The sequence below is a fragment of the Euwallacea fornicatus genome, chromosome 8, assembly GCF_040115645.1.
Source record: "Euwallacea fornicatus isolate EFF26 chromosome 8, ASM4011564v1, whole genome shotgun sequence".
Classification (NCBI taxonomy): domain Eukaryota; kingdom Metazoa; phylum Arthropoda; class Insecta; order Coleoptera; family Curculionidae; genus Euwallacea; species Euwallacea fornicatus.
This window is the reverse complement of record NC_089548.1, coordinates 3,675,136-3,693,509: the sequence shown is the minus strand read 5'-3', so window position 1 is coordinate 3,693,509 and position 18,374 is coordinate 3,675,136. Positions and strand designations below refer to the sequence as shown.

General features: G+C 35.3%; 1 protein-coding gene across 1 annotated transcript in view; it reads right to left on the bottom strand.

Annotated features, from left to right (window-relative positions):
* The window catches only part of oaf (out at first), a 79,103-nt gene extending 61,001 nt beyond the window's left edge, over nt 1-18,102 (bottom strand). Inside the window, exon 1 of the mRNA XM_066285322.1 lies at nt 17,884-18,102. Coding sequence (XP_066141419.1) covers nt 17,884-18,048 — 165 coding nt within the window. The 5' untranslated portion in view covers nt 18,049-18,102. The remainder of the gene's footprint in view (nt 1-17,883) is intronic.
* Nucleotides 18,103-18,374: the final 272 nt, after the last annotated feature.

Below are 18,374 nucleotides of genomic sequence, written 5' to 3'. Positions count from 1 at the left end.
GACCGCTATGACGTACTCCGCGATCAAAGTATTTTTTTCTAAAATTGAATGTATTTAACGAATTAACGGTTCCTTTCTAAATGAACACACTTTCTGTTTGATATCGAAAAATTCGGGAAAAAATCGTCTTTTAGAAAATCGTAATGATCCACCAATTTGCAATTTGAAAAACGGAAGTTAAATGGTCAAAAATTGTTTCTCGAAATTTAAATTGCTTATAAAAGAAAAAGTATTCAATAAAATGACAAATTAGTATTTTTCCCATAATCCTGACTTAGAATTGTGTCTATTACGTTTGCTTCAGAGGCGGAGCTCGATATGAGCGAAACACAAAAAAATATATATTTTTTTTTATATGATATATTTTTAGATTAAAAATGACTTCCAGATTCCAAAAAAAATATAAAATTTTAGGGCATTTCGTTTAAAAACCTCATGTTGAGGTCATATCCGGTGGAACCGGAAGTGCTAGATAAACGCCATTAATCAATCGGCTCTATTCTAATATTGCTTCCCTCCAAATTCAACCTTTCTAAGTTTAAAAACGAAAAAGTTATAAACACGACCCATCTTCTTCAATCACCCGGTATACTGAAAGCTTTTTCTGCTGGATAGGTTCTCAAAATCGGTTTCTCATACAGTGTTTTACGGCTTTCCCTTAAACCATCAAAATCGCATGAAAGTTCACTTCTCTCTAAACTTTTGCAGCCAAAAACTCATTGTTTCCTAAGTTCGCTTTCATTAGAAATACTCTTTTTTTTCGAAAACTACATTTACCTTAACCGTGCACTATTTCCCATTTCAAAATAACATAGAATTAAATTAATTGAACACAAATAAAGGAAAACGCTAAATATTAAATAAAAGTCACGACACGCCAAAAGCAAAGTAATTCATAGCAACACAACCAACCGTTACGTTCGTCGCTGACGCTATGCAGACGGTAAAATTCATGTCGCGAGGCCTACAAATAAAATTTCCCGTAAAATCACCACTTTGCGGTCTCTTTTACCAAAAAAAAAAAAAAAAAAAATGTGTTGGACTGAGGTCAGCCAAGTTTTAATACCAGAAGTCCAATTATATAATGACCAATGGTTAACCGGCACATATGCGAAAAACCGTGGATTAAAAAAACTTCCCTGTGAGTGCGAGACGTAAACCATTCAAAACCCAGGCCATAAGAATACATTTGGGGGACCGTGAAGACACAAATTTTGCTATTAAACCAAGTTAAGTAAACACACTTCTTCCTGATGTCTTCTATTTTTGTAATCAAAGTGATAACTTGAAATTAAATTGCTACCTTTTTGCAATCAAACTGCTAACTGAAAACTTGGAGAGATGGAAAGCAATGGCGAATGAAACTTAACTGAATATCCACATTTTCCTGGTATGCTTCCTGACCGTTAATTCCGCAAACAGTTCTGCTACTATAAAACCGAATTTTTGCACTGATTTTACACTTGGCGTCAAATGAACTACAGAAATGGCTCAGTAAATTCGCATAAAAAATCGTTATTCCAGCAATCATGCAAAAGAAATTAAATCTCAGCGCACAAGGAAACTGTTTTGTATTTCTATTAACAAGATCAAAGGGAGAAAAATATATAGCTCCTCCAAAACCACGAGTGTAAGGGAATCTTCATATCTTCGAACAAATTTTCAATACACTTTTGTACAACAACGATTAGATCAAAAAATAAAATCAAAGAGTTTATAGAACAAATTTAAAAGTATATTTTATTAGATTTAGATCCATAAAACATATATCTTGTGGTGCAACGACTATGAGCATCAACAGGTGGGCTGATCATTAAAGAAAGCCTCAAGTGTTCAAATAACAGAGGCATGTCGTGGATTACCATCATTCAACTGTTACTTATGGTTAATATCAGATTTTTGATGGTAAACAGCGATGGTGAAAAGGATGAAATGCAATTTTTAAATATATTCTATAACCAAAACGCCTCTCTGGAATTTAATCCAGGTTTGCCTTCTTCTGCATAACAGTTCGCGGAAACGACAGGAGTAGAAGACGAATGAGAAATGTGTTCTGGAACATAAACAGATTTTCTCAGATTTTTATGGTTAGCCTCTATGGCTACAAAATCTTGCCGGGTTTTTTTGTGGATTGTTGGGCACCTTACATTGTGGGAGGAACGACACTATGAATTTGGAATTAGGAAATGCATTGTGAGTTCGCATAGCTCGTGCAGAAAGGAGATGACGCTTAATTTTAAGGAAATGTCAGAATGATTATTTTTAAAATAAGATAGTACCACAGGAACATTTTTAGCGCACGTGGTACATGACTTGGTAGGCATTTCCTAGTCTGAGATATCAGACAAAATGCGCTTTAAATAATTAAATTATCTACACTAGATTATATAACACTATCATATACGATAATCAGACCAGTAAGGCAGGCAGATATTACCAGTGTTTTTTTTTCTACACCTACTTTCCGATGTCACTTTGACGGAAACTGAAAAATTTCTAAAAATTTAAGGTCGACTTTCAAAGAAATTTATGAATAAAATTGATGGACACTTCAATCTAAATTTCACGTCAAAGACAGTGGTGAAATGCGAAGTGAAGAGCTACTTTCGGCCCGTTACTGACACTGCTCGCATCCAACCTCACATCTTCGATTTCATCTGTGATTTTCAGGATTCCCTTAGGAATTCGTTTCTTCCGGGTAATAAAAGCTTAACTACTTTACCATGCATAAATAAAATGTGGCGAAGTACTATTCAAAGAATTCTCTCGTATGTTCTGCATCCCGCAGTATGAAAAAAGTCCTATAAACGTGGATCCGGAAATTGATACTTCGGACTTAACGGCATGTAACAATTACAAATAGGATTTTAAAATACTCCCAGGACAAGTCCACCATTTAAAGTGGTAGTAAACTTAGCAGGAAGATTAAATTCGAGGAAGTAATAACTAAGAGAGGTAGCGCCATAATCAGCGTCTGAACGTCGATAGAAGTTATTATGCTGCTAGTGAAGTTAATATCACATTAATAATTCTGCTCTAATAGCACTAAAAGGAACAACTGAATTTTTCAGCTCCGTAATCAATTTTCCATTCGGGTCATTGTGCTCGTTTTGTTGAATTTTCGAAAAAAGTTTCCTGCCCTTAAAATGTCACTGATTTCTACACGAACGTGCAAATAAAGCTTCCAAATCTCATTAATGCTTATGCCAACTCCATTTACTCTCAAAATCCACAGGACTTTCAGTCGAATTCTCTGCATACGAAAAAGAATTTTAAGCGAACCCGATGACTTTTAACGAAAAGTGTTCCGCTTTTCTCCGCCCCTCAATAAATACATAAAAAGTGCTCCGAGCTTGAGCCGCTCTTTGTACTTAACCAAAGTTTACCAAGACTTCCCGCTAATGGATTTATCAATTTCCCGTCGAAAGTGAAACACCTTTAGGCCACACGGGAAACAATTAACTTTCCTAAATTAAACCCGTGTCTAAATGGAACGTAGTCACGCAGCCTGTGTAGGTATATGATTGTCTCATAATATACCAAATAAATTGCTATGTACACGCTCGTTACCTAGACACGAGACGCGCTCATATTTTGCTGGAATTAATTTTGCCAAGGGGTACGATAGGACAGCCAGTTTCCCAGACCTGGACACACCCCAGGTGTCCGGGATAAATCTTAATAGACTCCTATTAAAATTTAAAGTGCCTGTCTGCTCGTCGTGATGGAGATTCCTGGAATACACGTCTAAGGGAATGATATATTAGTTTTACAAATTTGATCATTTGGCTGAATAAAGTTGTAACTCAAAGGTAACTTTATCAATGCAACGAAAATTATCGATAATTTTTGGGAAATTTGCACGAATGCAAATTGAGCTGAAAGCTGACGGTGCAATATTTGCCAAAAATTACGGATTCATTTTTCTTACATGAATTATATTTAAGCGATTTAACCTGAATTTGCTCTTTCCCAGTAGACGTTTTCATTCAGTCAATTACCACACGATTTGGTTCCCTATAATATAATATTATTCGCCCTTCTGAGTATTTTATATTAACTTTCAAAGAATTATTCTCAGTTCCCTCAGCAATATTAACTTTTTGCGTAGAATGCATTGATATTTGAGAACACTGAGTACCCAAAAATACAGCAGCGGCCAAAAGTAGATAAACAAACAGAATTTTTCATTTAAATCATGCATATGTTAATTAACCTGCTTCCTATGCATGTACATATGGCATTTCTCGCAAAACACGTTATAAAAATAATAAACAAATGTAGATAAAAAAGTTACTTTGTCGTCAATAAAAAAACAAATTTTTGGCATTCACATGGTCAAAAATAGATAGACAATTTAAAAGTGAAGATAAAAACGTAACAATTCAATCCAAAGTATTCCAAAAATCAATTGGGACCTTTCTCGACGCACTAATGTTCGGTAAAATACCCAATAATGCCATTGACTGCCTGACATCGACGAGGCATCGATTCAATCAATTTGTTTAATATTTATGGATCAGTATTTTGCCACATTTCTTGTATTTCGGTAAACAGATAATCGCAATTTGAATAATTTTCATCTCTCAATCCTCAACCAACAGTTCGCCACAGGTTTTCTATGGGATTCAGATCGGGCGACTGGAAAGGCCACATCAAAATCGTCAATTTTTCTCCTTCGAGAAATCGTTTAACTAACTTTGAAGAATGTTTGGGGTCGTGTTGAAACTGGCATCTTAAGGGGAAATTGTCTTCAACATAATATAACATAATATCATGAAGCCGGTCCATGAACACAAATCCGTCCATGATTCGATTTATGCTATGTAAAGGGCCAATACCGAAACCGCTGAAACATCCCCATATCATTACCTGTATCCTCCTGTATGCTTAACCGTGGGTATGGTGTATTTAGGGTTTAATCGCTGACCAGTCGGACGTCTAATGCATTCTCTGCCATCGAAATTAAACAAATTGAACTTAGATTCATCTCTCCAGCAAACTCGTTCCCAATCTCATTTGAACCAATGAGTACGTAGTCTGGCACATTCCATTCGGACCTTCTGATTTTTATTACTAAAAAGTGTTTTTTTGCTGGCCTACGTGGAAATAGTTTCTCTTCGATTAATGTTTGTCTTTGAGACCTTGAAAACACAGAAACTCCGAAAACTTCCAGTTCTGATCGAATTTTCTCAGAATACATGAATTGATTTTTCGAATGAATAGTCTTTATCTTCCGCATATCTCTTTTGTTTAGCTTCCCTCGTCATCCAATTTTTAGTTTCGGGTTAATTGATCCAGTTCTTTGACATCTTTTTATTGTAGCCCAAATAGTGCCTTTTTTAACATCGAACCTGCGGGCAATTTGCGCTTGCCGTTCACCCCCATTAAAAGCTTTAACAATTCGCTCTTTCAAATCAATGGACATGTTTACACCACGAGACACGTTATAGACTATAAGCCAAACGCAAATTGTTTCACTATTTTTCTAATATCTCAAGAATTTAAAGTAAATTTAACTGTTTTTACCACCTCTATCTGCTTCTGGCCAGGTGAATTCCAAAGATTAATTTTTTTACCACGACACCAATGTAACTTTATCGACATTTTTTTATCATTTTTTATAACGTGTTTTGCGAGAACTACCATATGTACATGCATAGGAAGCAGATCAATTAACATATGCATGATTTCATTGAAAATTTCTGTTCGTCTATCCACTCTTCGCCGCTGCTGTAGGCGTATTTCCGTGCAAGTGTCATATTTTGCTAAAAAAAATATCAATACAGGTAAAACTTACTGTTACGGAAGTTCTATTATCGTCCACAAAATAGAAAAAATACATTATTTATTAGATTTCCGATTACGATGTTTACTGAAGCCCTTATTCTAGTGCCCATACAAATTGGCAAACAAGTTTACAAAAACTTTGTTAACGTTGTGTTTCTCGAACTTGTTCACAAAGGGAAAGCGGAAAACTGGATAAAATCCTTAAAGTCAATCGAAAACCGTTCATGTGTAAACTTATTTTTTACTGCAGAAACATGGTATAACTACGGATTGATGGCGATTTTAGCACCATGCAAAGGTCAGCTTCAATACCGGCCATGCAATATTTTTTCAATATTTGCTTCTAGGATTTCGCTATGGAAAAATCCAAAGGTGAACTGAAAAATTAATTAAAAGTTTTATTCTTCCAGCTGGCAAGCTGCAAGAATTAAAGTCTTAACCGGCTTTTGTTGGCGGTGTTTCTTTCCAAGTTGATTTCAGCCGGTTTGAGTGCGTACTCGACACGAATATTAACAAGCCACTTCTACAATCAGCTGCAATATTTTATTAAAGAAAATGTAATAAAGACTGGTACACTCTACAAAGCACTTGAAACATTAGAGCTGTGAGCGGAAGATAAGCTCGAAAAATATAATTAAAAGTTTCCCTACTTTGTTCCAAGTTCCAATTCAAACTAAATCGGGTTTTGTCGAGATGTCGCTACTCCCTAAAATCTCGAAGAAATAGGAAGTTGTTTAATGCCGGATGCCTTATCTAATTTCCACATTTGCAAATAAACTTTTGGGAAGTTCGCAATAATTTCGCTCTGATAGTTCCGTGATATCCAAAGGAAAAGGTCCTCGTCAAATCCGGTTATCTACAGTTAGTCAGCCGCCACCTAATCCATTTAGCAAGAATTTCCATAAAAATCCGCTTCCATGTTAAAATTGCATACATTCGCCCGAGTCAAGCGTTCTGGATTTTTCGTATCCCCGAATACAAAAGTGAACGGTTCCATATAAATATTTATGTAAATACTTTCAAAGATATAATGCGTTTTGCTTTTGAAGCGTCTAAAGATTTTACGAAGAAATATTACAGTTTGCAAACTGGGATAAATAGCTTTGCCGTTCGCTGTTTACACGAGAAAGTTCGGTCGTCCATGGAAAATTTTAGATTTATTGGAAGGATGGACAGAATGGAAATTAATGAAGGAAATACGCCCTGATGGAAAACACAAGAAAAGGAAAACATCGGGTTGTAGTACTTTAATTAACGGGGCCATCGCTACAGTCTACACAGGTTTGTGAATAGAACTGAAATGTCACATTACAGAGCATCTTTGTCGCACGCACCGGTAAGGTTCAAGGTTATGAACATCGATGTTTCTAATATTAAACTTTTTCCGATTAATAAAACTAAAGAAAACTATTATCGTCAAGAACAAAGAGAGGGCTGAACCTCAGTTAGTTGCACATAATGAGCTGCACCAACAATCATCATTATCGGCCTTTTATATGTACAGTCACTCGCAAAATTCGACGTACATAGGGCAAAAATTAACAATATGATCATAAGCCAATGTTTCTGCGCTTTTTCGGCCTGCAGAAGGTGATATATTCGTTGTAAATGTAAGTACAGAATGTGTGTTACGAAAAACTTACAAAAACAGTTCCAATTCAATAAAAATAAATAACAAACAACAATAAGCGAAAAACGTGGGCACAAAATTAACCCTGCAAACGTACACCCCCAAGCAAAACGATAGCACGCCCCCAATATTGCTTAAAATTTTTTCAAGGGATAAAAGAACGTTAACGGCATTTAGCTTACATATAAAGAAAGTTCTGTTAATTCACATTCACAAGAAATTTCACGGTCAGAAAATACTTTTTTTATCACTATTTTGTGCAAAAAACAACATCCAAGCAAAATGATAGCACATCTTGGGACTCATTCGGTAAATGCGAGATTAAACATGCAAGCGTATTTTAAACGCGATATACAGAAGAGTTTAAGTGGTTGCACTAATTTATATACAAATCCTGTCAAAATAAATAATTAAAATTAAAAAATGGGTCGTGGAAATCAGTTAACAAAAAGTGAAATTCAGACAAGTTCGAAACTTGAGGAAGAAGGATAGTCAATATCAAAAACAGCAAGAAACGTGAAGAGAAGCAGAAAGGTTATTTACAATTTAATAGAAGATCCAGAAAATTATGGAAAGAAGAAGAGCACAAGCAGACCTACAGCGTTATCACCCAGGGACAGGCGGGCGATTTTAAGGACAGCATTCAGGAATTCTTTATTAGCTGCAAGACAAATTGCCGCAATAGCCGGAGTCAATACGAAAATTGATCGTGTTCGACGTGTTCTGCGCTCCTGCGAGGTGATCCAAAGCAAAAAAAAATGAAAAGAAAACCGTCCTTAAAAATACAACATAAAACAGCACGTCTAAATTTTATTCAAGAACACATTCAATGGAAGAAAAAGTGGAGACGAGTATTGTCCACCGACAAAAAAAACTTTAATTTTGATAGTCCCGATGGAATCGCATATTATTTTCACGATTTGCGAATAGGAGAGGTGGTTTCGAGTCGTCGACAGATGGGAGGTGGTTCGATTATGATATGGGCAGGTATTAGGTACTATAGGAAAACCGAGATCAAATTTATTTGTGGACGAATGAGCAGCAGAGCATATCTCAACCTTATTAGAGATCAAATTAAGACATATTTGGACGCAGTCACAGAACGGAATCCGATTTTCCAGCAGGACAGCGCCGCAGTACATACGGCTCGAGTAGTTCGGCAGTACCTTACCTCAAATAATATCCGACGGTCTGGATCGACCAGCGAGATCTCCCGATTTTAACAATGTTGAAAATGTGCGAGGTATGCTGTACGTCGAGGGTGAGCATTATGATACTGAATCTGATCTAAACACTGCAATTCAAGAAGCATGGCAAGAATTAGATACGAATTTCATTAAAAATCTGTTTAAAAGCTCTCCTCAAAAAACAATTGAAGTCATAAAAAATAATGGACCAATACGTTATTAAATTAAAAGTTGTTTATTATTAGTTTGCATTAAATTGGTAATTTGCCCATACCTGTGCTAGTATTTTACCTCACCCTTTTTCTGATAAATCGGTCTTTGAAAAAAAGAAAGACAATTCGAAATGGAAATCTAAATTCAATATAAATTTAAAAAACCTTCTCTATCTGTAAGCTAAATGCCGTTACCGTTCTTTTATCCCCTGGAAATATTTAAAGAAATATTGGGGGTGTGCTATCATTTCGCTTGGGAGTGTAAATATGTACATCATATAATTATTTATTTGAAGGAATTTAAAGAGATCAATTAACATTTAGGATTCAATACTTAGCAACATCCCCCTTCGGTTCAATTAGGGCCTTCAGGCGCTGCGGCATGGATTCTACCAACTTTCCAGTCGCATCCGAAAAAATGTTTTCTCGTACGTTAAAACCTACTTTTTATAATTCTGCTAAATTGCTGCAGTAGCTGCAATTTTGCACTCCACTTTTTAAAATTTGCGACAAATTCTCAATGAAATTGAGAATTTTGCGATCGAGGTGGATAATTTAATAATTTTGGTACATTATGTATCAACCAAAGCTTTACAATGCCAGCGGTCAGCTTCGCATCATTGTCCTGTTGGATATAATCACCCTCGGCGTGTTCAACTTTTCTACTGATGGTCGCCAGATGTCCGCCAAATGTTGGCAAATATTAAATAGTTGGCATCCAAAGTATGTCGCAAATTAAAATTAATAAAAAAAAAGTCATTATTATCCTGCCAAGTCTTTACCCCTTTCGCATCTTTTTTTTAACTTTCTCACCCACAAAGCGGCAGAAGACGATATTTGGTAACTCGCATAGATACCTGCTGACGACTGAAGCGAAAAGCTTAATTAAATTGAGATGATCAGCATAGATAATCAGTCATTGAATAATACCGTGGGATTTAAAACATTTCAACAGGCAACCAGAAATGGTTGTCGGTTCACGAATAAGTGCGGAAAAAACTGATCAACAATTATTTACAGAAGAAAGGAAAACGCTGCTTATAGTTCAGCAAATATTGCAATCTACGTTGGAGGAAATAAAAGAACTTTATTTAAATAAAGAAATTCGCAAATAGCAATATCAAAGAGCGACAACTTAAAAACTGCTTCGTCGCCTTTTTAACGTTTATGAAATTTGCAAATTTTTAAAATTAGTCGAAAATTTCATTATTTATACTCGTAGAAAAAAATTTTGATCTTGCACTGATTCAATACCTTGAATTTAGTTAAACTTCTGAGTTTAATTTACCATCATACACATATCTGAAATATTCTCTATTCGTTTCTTAAGTATATCGTAGATGGATTGCCAGAGGCAGTCTATCTAAGATATGTTTAAGCAACCTCTTGCATGCACTATTTAAGAAGCCTGCTGCATGCATTCAATATGAAAGCGGCGAACATGAGTGGCATTTTAAACAAAAATTTCTATTTCTGAAGCATTAGTCACCCAAGAAGTCTTAACACAAAATGGTAGTTTTTTGCCCCCACACTAACTTCTTAGATGCTCTAAGCAACGAATGTCTCTTTAATTTTCCTGTGCGATAGTCCACGGAACATGTCTATAGCTCCCGTAGTGAGTTTAGCTTCAAAAATTCTCATTCATGCTTTTCAGAAAAATACAATTTCGCAAAACCTTCAAAAATCCCTTGAAACAATTATTTTTTGATTGGCTGACTAAATTTATAGTTTGTGTGCAAAAATCGTGAAAATTCAAACGTATAGATTAAAGATATGTATGTCAAGATGACAACAAATAACTTTTTTTCACTATTATTCAATTCTGAATAGGATTAGGATATGATTGACTTATCATGATGGTACATCGGTAAATTCCCTCTGTCAATCTTCATCAAATTTAAAAACAAAAAACTGAATTGATCCACTGTGCACACGAAACAGATAGGACATGTTCACCCTTGCATGGAAACCAGAGAATGGGCTTTGTTAAATTACATTCCGTTAATGACACAATAGCTTGTTCTTCACCTCCACCTTGTTTATATCACTTAATGTATTACCCTCGAAATACACCCTATCCTCTTGAACCTCTTCATGTTAATCACTGTTTGATTTTTCTTCGTTGCTTACTCTGTTCTTGTCTCATTGTTTAACTGATGATATCACACATTCGATTTGATTTTTTTTTCGTCAGAATCGGTAGCAATACAACTATGTCCAAAAATCCTTGGTTTTGAATGAAATCAAAGCTTTCGACTTTTTAGAAGGCTTTTTTGAAGGCCATGCCTCTACTCTTTTGATTTATGTTATTTATATTTCTGATTTAAATACCTCTCTAAAGTGGTTTGAAGATTTAAATTCAACTGATTTGACGGCTGAAATTAAGTTTGTGGACGCTCATGAGCCCAAAGTTGAATGTTAGACCGTGACATTTAAGTTTTCCGAGCTAATTAGCTGGTTCAAATTTGTCATGCCTAAACCCTCCGTTGAGTCGTTATAACCATTAGAGTCATTTGAAGTGGAAGCGGTTAGCTGTCTTTAATGCGCTGAACAACCTGCGACTGTTGTTACAAAGATCAAAATTCTCGTGGCATGCACCTGGACCCGACAAATCTTTTACTAAACTAGGTATAAAGTTTTCATCATCAAATGGAAAAATCCCACATTTCTTGAAAGCATTTATGATATTGTACGAGTAATGACTTTCAGAAAAGCAATCCGGCGAATATCGCAGATATTTATGGGCTTTCCAGGATTTCCCAACATTTTAATATTTTCCATGATGCATTGTAATATGATTCAAATAGTCCATAGATCTCCACATGTAGAGGCTGTAGTTTCCGCGATGTGTTGGGATGCAACATGAGCATATGGACCTAGACATGGCCATAAGAGATAAGGATATTACGAAATGTAACAAATCGCCCTGTACTACGACTGTATATCATATTTTTCAGTACTGACATTCAAAGGTGGTAGAAAAGATTTAGAAAAATGAAGCTTTTCGTCCAAAGGTCTCATGAAAATTTGAACAGAAAACTTCAAGATGCTAGTTAAGTTGCCATAATTTTGCAAGCAACAATCCGTATTTTGCGTAATTTTATGGTCCTCAGTCTTTGAAAATGCCTCCAAGAGTCAAGAGTTTTGAATTTAATACCAACTCTCTACATATTTATTACGGTACAGAAGATATTTTTCAAATAATAACAAAAATAACAATGACCGTACTAAACTAAACTTCTTTGTACAAATATGAGATCTTAAAGTTTCAATTTCTTGGACACAGGGTGTAAAATTTCAATTATTTTTAAAACATTTCCTACAGTTCCTAAAATGAATATGCAATTTTGTCTCAAACTTAACATACATATATGTAAGGTAATCTTTAGCCCCCACATCACCCACGTATGTCAACTGATTATAAATAACCATGGGAAGATACTTTTCTCGAGTCATGTCCTCTTTTATCACCGTCACAAGTTCTACTAAAAATATATTCCTCGTGGTCCTGCAAAATATCACTCGGTAGATCTTCGCAATCACTCGGCATATCTATTTATGAAAGAAGATATACACCCCTAAACTTCATTACCATTTATTGAAATTCATATTATGTCTGTTGAGGCGAAAGTGATCTCAAATAACTCCAAATAATTATTTGGCACCGAGATTCCCTGAGGATTTCAAATTCCTAAGCGCACTGCCTCATATCTGCTCAGAGCTGTTAGAATCTTGTTGTTTTCCTTTTAATTTATTTGATACAACCCTTTTAAAATCGTGTTGATCTCATAAAAACAGTCGGATGACGAGGCTTAAGTTACGAGAAGCCCTCCAGAGGTTGGTAACATATAGACAAGATATCGATGGACTCAAACCAGCAAGAAATCTCCAACGTGGAGAGTTCCAACACGGAGAGGGAGGATCGTTCCTCCTTCTCGGTTTAAAATTAATTGTACCACTAAAAATTCCAAACTTCAACTAATTCTCGCAAAAAATAAATCTTCTATTCAATTGCCTCTGCAAGGCAGTGTATCCCTAATCTATAGCAGAGTAATATTTCTTTAATTTCAAAAACTGACATTCTTGAACCTGTGTTCATTTAATCTTGGTATATGTAATCCGAGGACACAGCAAGTTCTGCTTGCAAGACGCGTAGAATTACTTACAAAGCTATGGCTACGGTTCTTCACGGACCTCTCTCTACTGATGTCTTCCATGATTTATATGATTAGTGAATTTTGCAGGCCTGCCGAAAAATATCGAATTCTCCTACAGGTGGGTAACTATTTTCATAACTATTTGATTGAACTCGGTTATACGAACACGAGGGGCAAGATATTTCGTTCGCTATAGCCGGGTGTTCGTTATGCCCGATTCTAGTTAATATGTACAGTGAAACACAAATGTATTGGCGTACCAGAAGTTTCAATATAAAATGAATGGGTTTAGTACAATAGCACATAACAAAACATATGAAAAATTATTTGTTTTAAGCCTCATATCTTAAAGTATTAATTACCCCTACATTTAATTTTGTATGATTTCTTTTACAAATAATACGTTGCAAATATGTAAACTAACTATAGAAATCCACGGAGAAAAATATTGGCACACTTACCTGAATTAACCTACATTGTTCAGTATGATAATAAGGAATATTTATTCCAACATGGTACATAATAAAAAGTAAATACTTGAGTTAGACTTCATGCATTTAAGTTGTAAATAATATAATATATTAACAATGTTCTAACTAATCTCAAATTAAAACCAATATTTTGAGGTTATGATGGGACCAACGAAAGAGACATCTTGGAGAAGGACGCCAATAATATCATCCTGTCTCTCTCTGTGTGTTACGGATATTCCATCCTTATCTGGCATTCGTCTGGACGGCTTGAAACTCTATCTGACCTACGATGACACATTAACCCACTTTCTACAGAGCTATCGCTTTATTAAATGAGTTATCCCCTTTAGCAGGCGCTAAACACTTCGCAGTGGAATGTCTGGAATGTTGACGTTACATATATTTGAAGGCGCCATATGTGTTTTTCGTTTATCTATATTCACCTTGAACTGACCTTCGCGATAGATTGATGAAGGAATGCGGGTATTTCAATATTAAGAAACCCTTTCAACCTAACTCGGCTTGTAGCCTAATTTTGTTTAGCTGTTTAATTTAAAATAAAAATAAATCAAAATAAAAAAAATTATAAAGACTGTTACAAGTGCCCTTCTGCCAAGATGCAGGGTTGTATTTTTTGCCTCACGGGCCAACAAACTCTCAACTATTCTAGGAGTATTGAAAAGGGTGATCTTAAGAAACTCAATGAAATGTTACGAATTGTTTCATACATGTAGTTGATAACTGAACCGTATGATGTATTTGTTCTTCACTTCCTTTACATTCGTATTTGCATTGATAGATATTTTTGCAAATTATGCAAAAAGAGTGAAAAATGCGAAAATACAGTCGAGCTCATTTATAAAGAACACGAGGGGAGCAGAGATTTCGTACGCTGTAGCCGGGAGTTCGTCATATCCGATTCTAAGTTATATGTACATGCATTTACATACTATTATGTTCAACTTAAAAATTCTTGTGTTGAACGTTTTTCTTTTTAATTTCTATATAGATACTTAAGCTTTATACATCAGTTAGAAAGGAAAAAGCAAACAAGACACTTCTGTTTTTTTTTTACCTATGTAATACCGATGTAGTACATCATATTACTACTACATACATAGCATTTATTTTGTATTGTAAAATAGTCTGACATTTTATTTTGCACTTGGTTTTTAATAAGAGAATATTTTTCAATATAGCTATATAATTTGTCAAAAATCGATTGTAAGCAAATCGTTATCTATTTTGGCATACTTTTCTGCATCGACATTATGATGCTTCTTAATCCATTCCGACAATAGAACGTCTTTTTCGTCATCTTGATCTACGAGTTCTTTTGGCTAGCCAAAATCTAAAATCGCGCAAAATGGATTACGATTCAATTCACGGGGATTCCCTGGAGTCGAGATTATCCCCCCAAAAAAAAACCCTAAACTAATCTAATAAATTCTTTACGATTTTCTTTTTAATAGACGCTAGTTCGTTATAACCCACCGGACTTGCAAATTCTTCAAAAATGGTTCGAACAAACCGATGGTTCGTTATAAATCTGCTCATTATATCCAAACAAAAATAACACGTAATTAATATACTTCATAAATTACTGATATTTAGTTCGATAAAGGCGACCGCTTGAGTGTACTTTATCGACTTTTTCGCTAAATTATGTATAGGTCCTTTGTCCCTACTTAGTAGTTAATCTGTTCAATGGCCCACTGGAAATGCATTCGTCTTGAAGTCGTTGCCTCCCCTTCCCTTTAAAGTTAAACTAAGGCGGACTTTAAAATGTCCCATATACCTGCCTAAGATATATTGCTATCACCAAAGCATTAGGTACATGAAAATGTGCTTCAGAGTAGTATTTTACGCGTAACAGTAATGGTTTCATTGTTGCTGAGTTTACAAGAAAAACTACCTTTCGTGCAATATCCAGCTAGATCTACGTAAGCAAAGTGAACTTCAACTAGAAGATTTATATGCAATATTGGAAAAGTGTTTTGAGGTTCTTTATTAACCACTTAACTAAAATGTACACAAGCAAATTGCCATTTTTGTGTTTTCAAACTTAATCGCAAAACTCAAATAGGACTTAAATATAGAGAGAAGAGAAAATACAGCAAACCCATGATTTTTTAAGATAGAAATAAAAATCCCCAATTTAATATGCAAGGTGTCTGTTGCTGCAGTTCAACCATCGGGATCTCAGTAACATAAAAGATGCGAGATTGGTTAAATTGAGGAAAAGTTGTACAATTTGGAGTTCAATGTCGCTTAAAATTTGAAATTTTTTTATGATTTTGCGAAGTATTCTAAAAAACTAAAATTTTGGAAAAAGGTTTCTATTTTACCCTCAGTTTATTTAGCAAGGTAATTTAAAGTGATTGACTTTTCACCATTTCATCTTTTTCTCTCTCACAACGTAGCGATGTCATATACGATGAGGTGAACAAGTTTGATACGATTTCTAAGCCTAAAAGGAATGTTCACAGACCAAATGAAAATGAAGGGAACATTTTCTAGAAGAAAAGTAAAATACGAAAACCTCTTCAAAAAAAAACAAACGGCAACACGTTTAATTTTCCATTATATTTAAGATAATCTCTCTTCTTCGACAAAAGTTATGGCAGAACAAATTAACGTTTCTCATGAGGCAGTGTGAAGAGTCTTGAAAAAACAGAAATATCGCCCGTTTAAAATTAATATAACCCAAGTCTCTAACCAGGAGGCGACCGATCCGAAGGCGGAGTCTTTTGTGGGATTATCATAACACTAATGGAGTAAGTGCCCCATTTTCTTTCCAACGTGATATTCATGAATAAGTGCAAGCTTACCAACTGAGATACGTTCAACCGCCACAACGAACATGTTTGGTCTACAGAAAGTCCACACGAGCACCAAAGCTGTCAACTGCAAGCACGTATCGAGTATGTATGGGTTGGCTTGTTTGGTAACAGCGTTGGTTTCAACAAGATGGTTCGCTATAGTGGCTGATTATTTGTCTGACATATATCCCGGCAGAGATATTTCAAACAACGGAGATATGCGTTGGCCGACAGGTCCACCAGATCTTTCCACATTAAAATTATTACTTATGGGGAGCTATGAAAGACCTCATTTATAAATCTGTACCCCCGGTATTAATGAGGTGCGAAGAAAAACTTTAAACGCCAAAGTAAGAAGGAGCACTGTAAGATTAATGCAGAATTTAAGAAGTCGTATAGAGCTGTGGTTGGAAGTAGGAGGGTAAGCCCTTCGAACACCTCTTATAATTTTCTTTATTTACTTGTTTGTTATTTGGTCATTTCGAAGGAATCATACGAAAACAGGATTTATGATATTCACACTAAACTACAAGACTGTGTCTTAAAGTGTGACACGTCATTGTTACTAGAAAAAAAGATAAATTTAAAAATATAAAAATCCAAAACGGCGTGCATAAGAAACAAACAAAGTTGATGGTGGCTGTCGAAATCGGAACGTGGGATTTGAAATGTCACATCGCTACGTTGTGGAAGAGGAAAAGTTGCAATCAATACATGGGAATGATTTTGAATTACCTTGCCAAGTATTTTAAAGTGGAGAAAAAATCAAAGCCTTTTTCCAACAAATTTCAGTTTTATTAAATCCTTCGAAAAACATCGGAATTTTAGGTTGTGCCAATTGAACCGACCTCGTGTTGTTACCGAGATCCCTGGCGTCGAGCTCCAAAAACCGACACCCTGTATATCAAACTACTCATGGTTCCAAATGCTAATATTATTAGTCCGTGTGGTTCAAACTCTTTGGGGATCTCTTATATTTTTTATAAGATTATTCGATCATCGTTATCACGGGTATTATTGTTGTATCGATTTGTCCCCTCTGATATGCCTCATACTAATTTTTTACGCAAATTTCTTACCTCTGAGTACCTGCTACCTTTCATATGCTTGTTGGCAATATAAATGTCTAACCATTATGGAGCCTCGAGATAGCAATTATTTTCTCTCAAAAAGTAAAAAAGTTGTAATACCGCAACATATTGATAATTACATTTCTTCAATGTAAGTAGTTTATTCCCAATCCTCTAACATCTTGACGAAATCGATCTCCGAACATTCGTAAAAATAATTGAATTGTCTATATATGACAAGTTTCTCATCTATTCTCTACGATTGATTGAAATTCCCCGACTATATTTAGCAGTGGTTGCAGGGGTATAATTTAATTTGCCGTTCGAGTTCGAATGTATCTCTACGCTTTAAATGTAAAGATAGACAAGTAAATATCTAAAATTGTATGACTGATACAACAATATTAAAACTGACGAAATATCTCACATTTTTTACGTTCAAAATATAGATGTAAACCTCCCGACAAAACAAACGAAAACGTTCAAATATCAAAGAAGTAAGGTTAGAAATCGGATGTTTCATCTTTCCTGGGCAAACTTACCTGATTTTTCACGTTAATAATCAACTGACTATGTCCCGTACCTGCTAATATTAAACACACAATCGCAACTGGAGTAAATGTCACGTAAATCCCCGATTTGAAACCTTTTTCTAATCGCATTTTACGGCAAAGTTTTGGAAGTCGTAATTTTTCTCGTAAGCACATGAATATCGCACACTTACACAGACTAAGCGTCAAAGTACAATGCGGTGCGATAGGCAACACACTCGCCTTTCGATAGGAAGACGGCATGTGGCGCATGATCCACGTTGCCAGTTCGTTTGAAAAGCAGAATTAGATGCGAAATCTGCAATTCTTACTACGCTCTTCATTTGCTGCCGTTGGTCGCTGATGCCGGAGACAAGAAGGGCGGTGAAATAGTTAAATCACACATAGAGACTAGTACAGGGAAGTTGTGTACTTCTTTTAAGTGAAATTGTATGTAAAACAGATTAGGAAATATGTATGTTTGTCCTCATGACTTAGGCAAC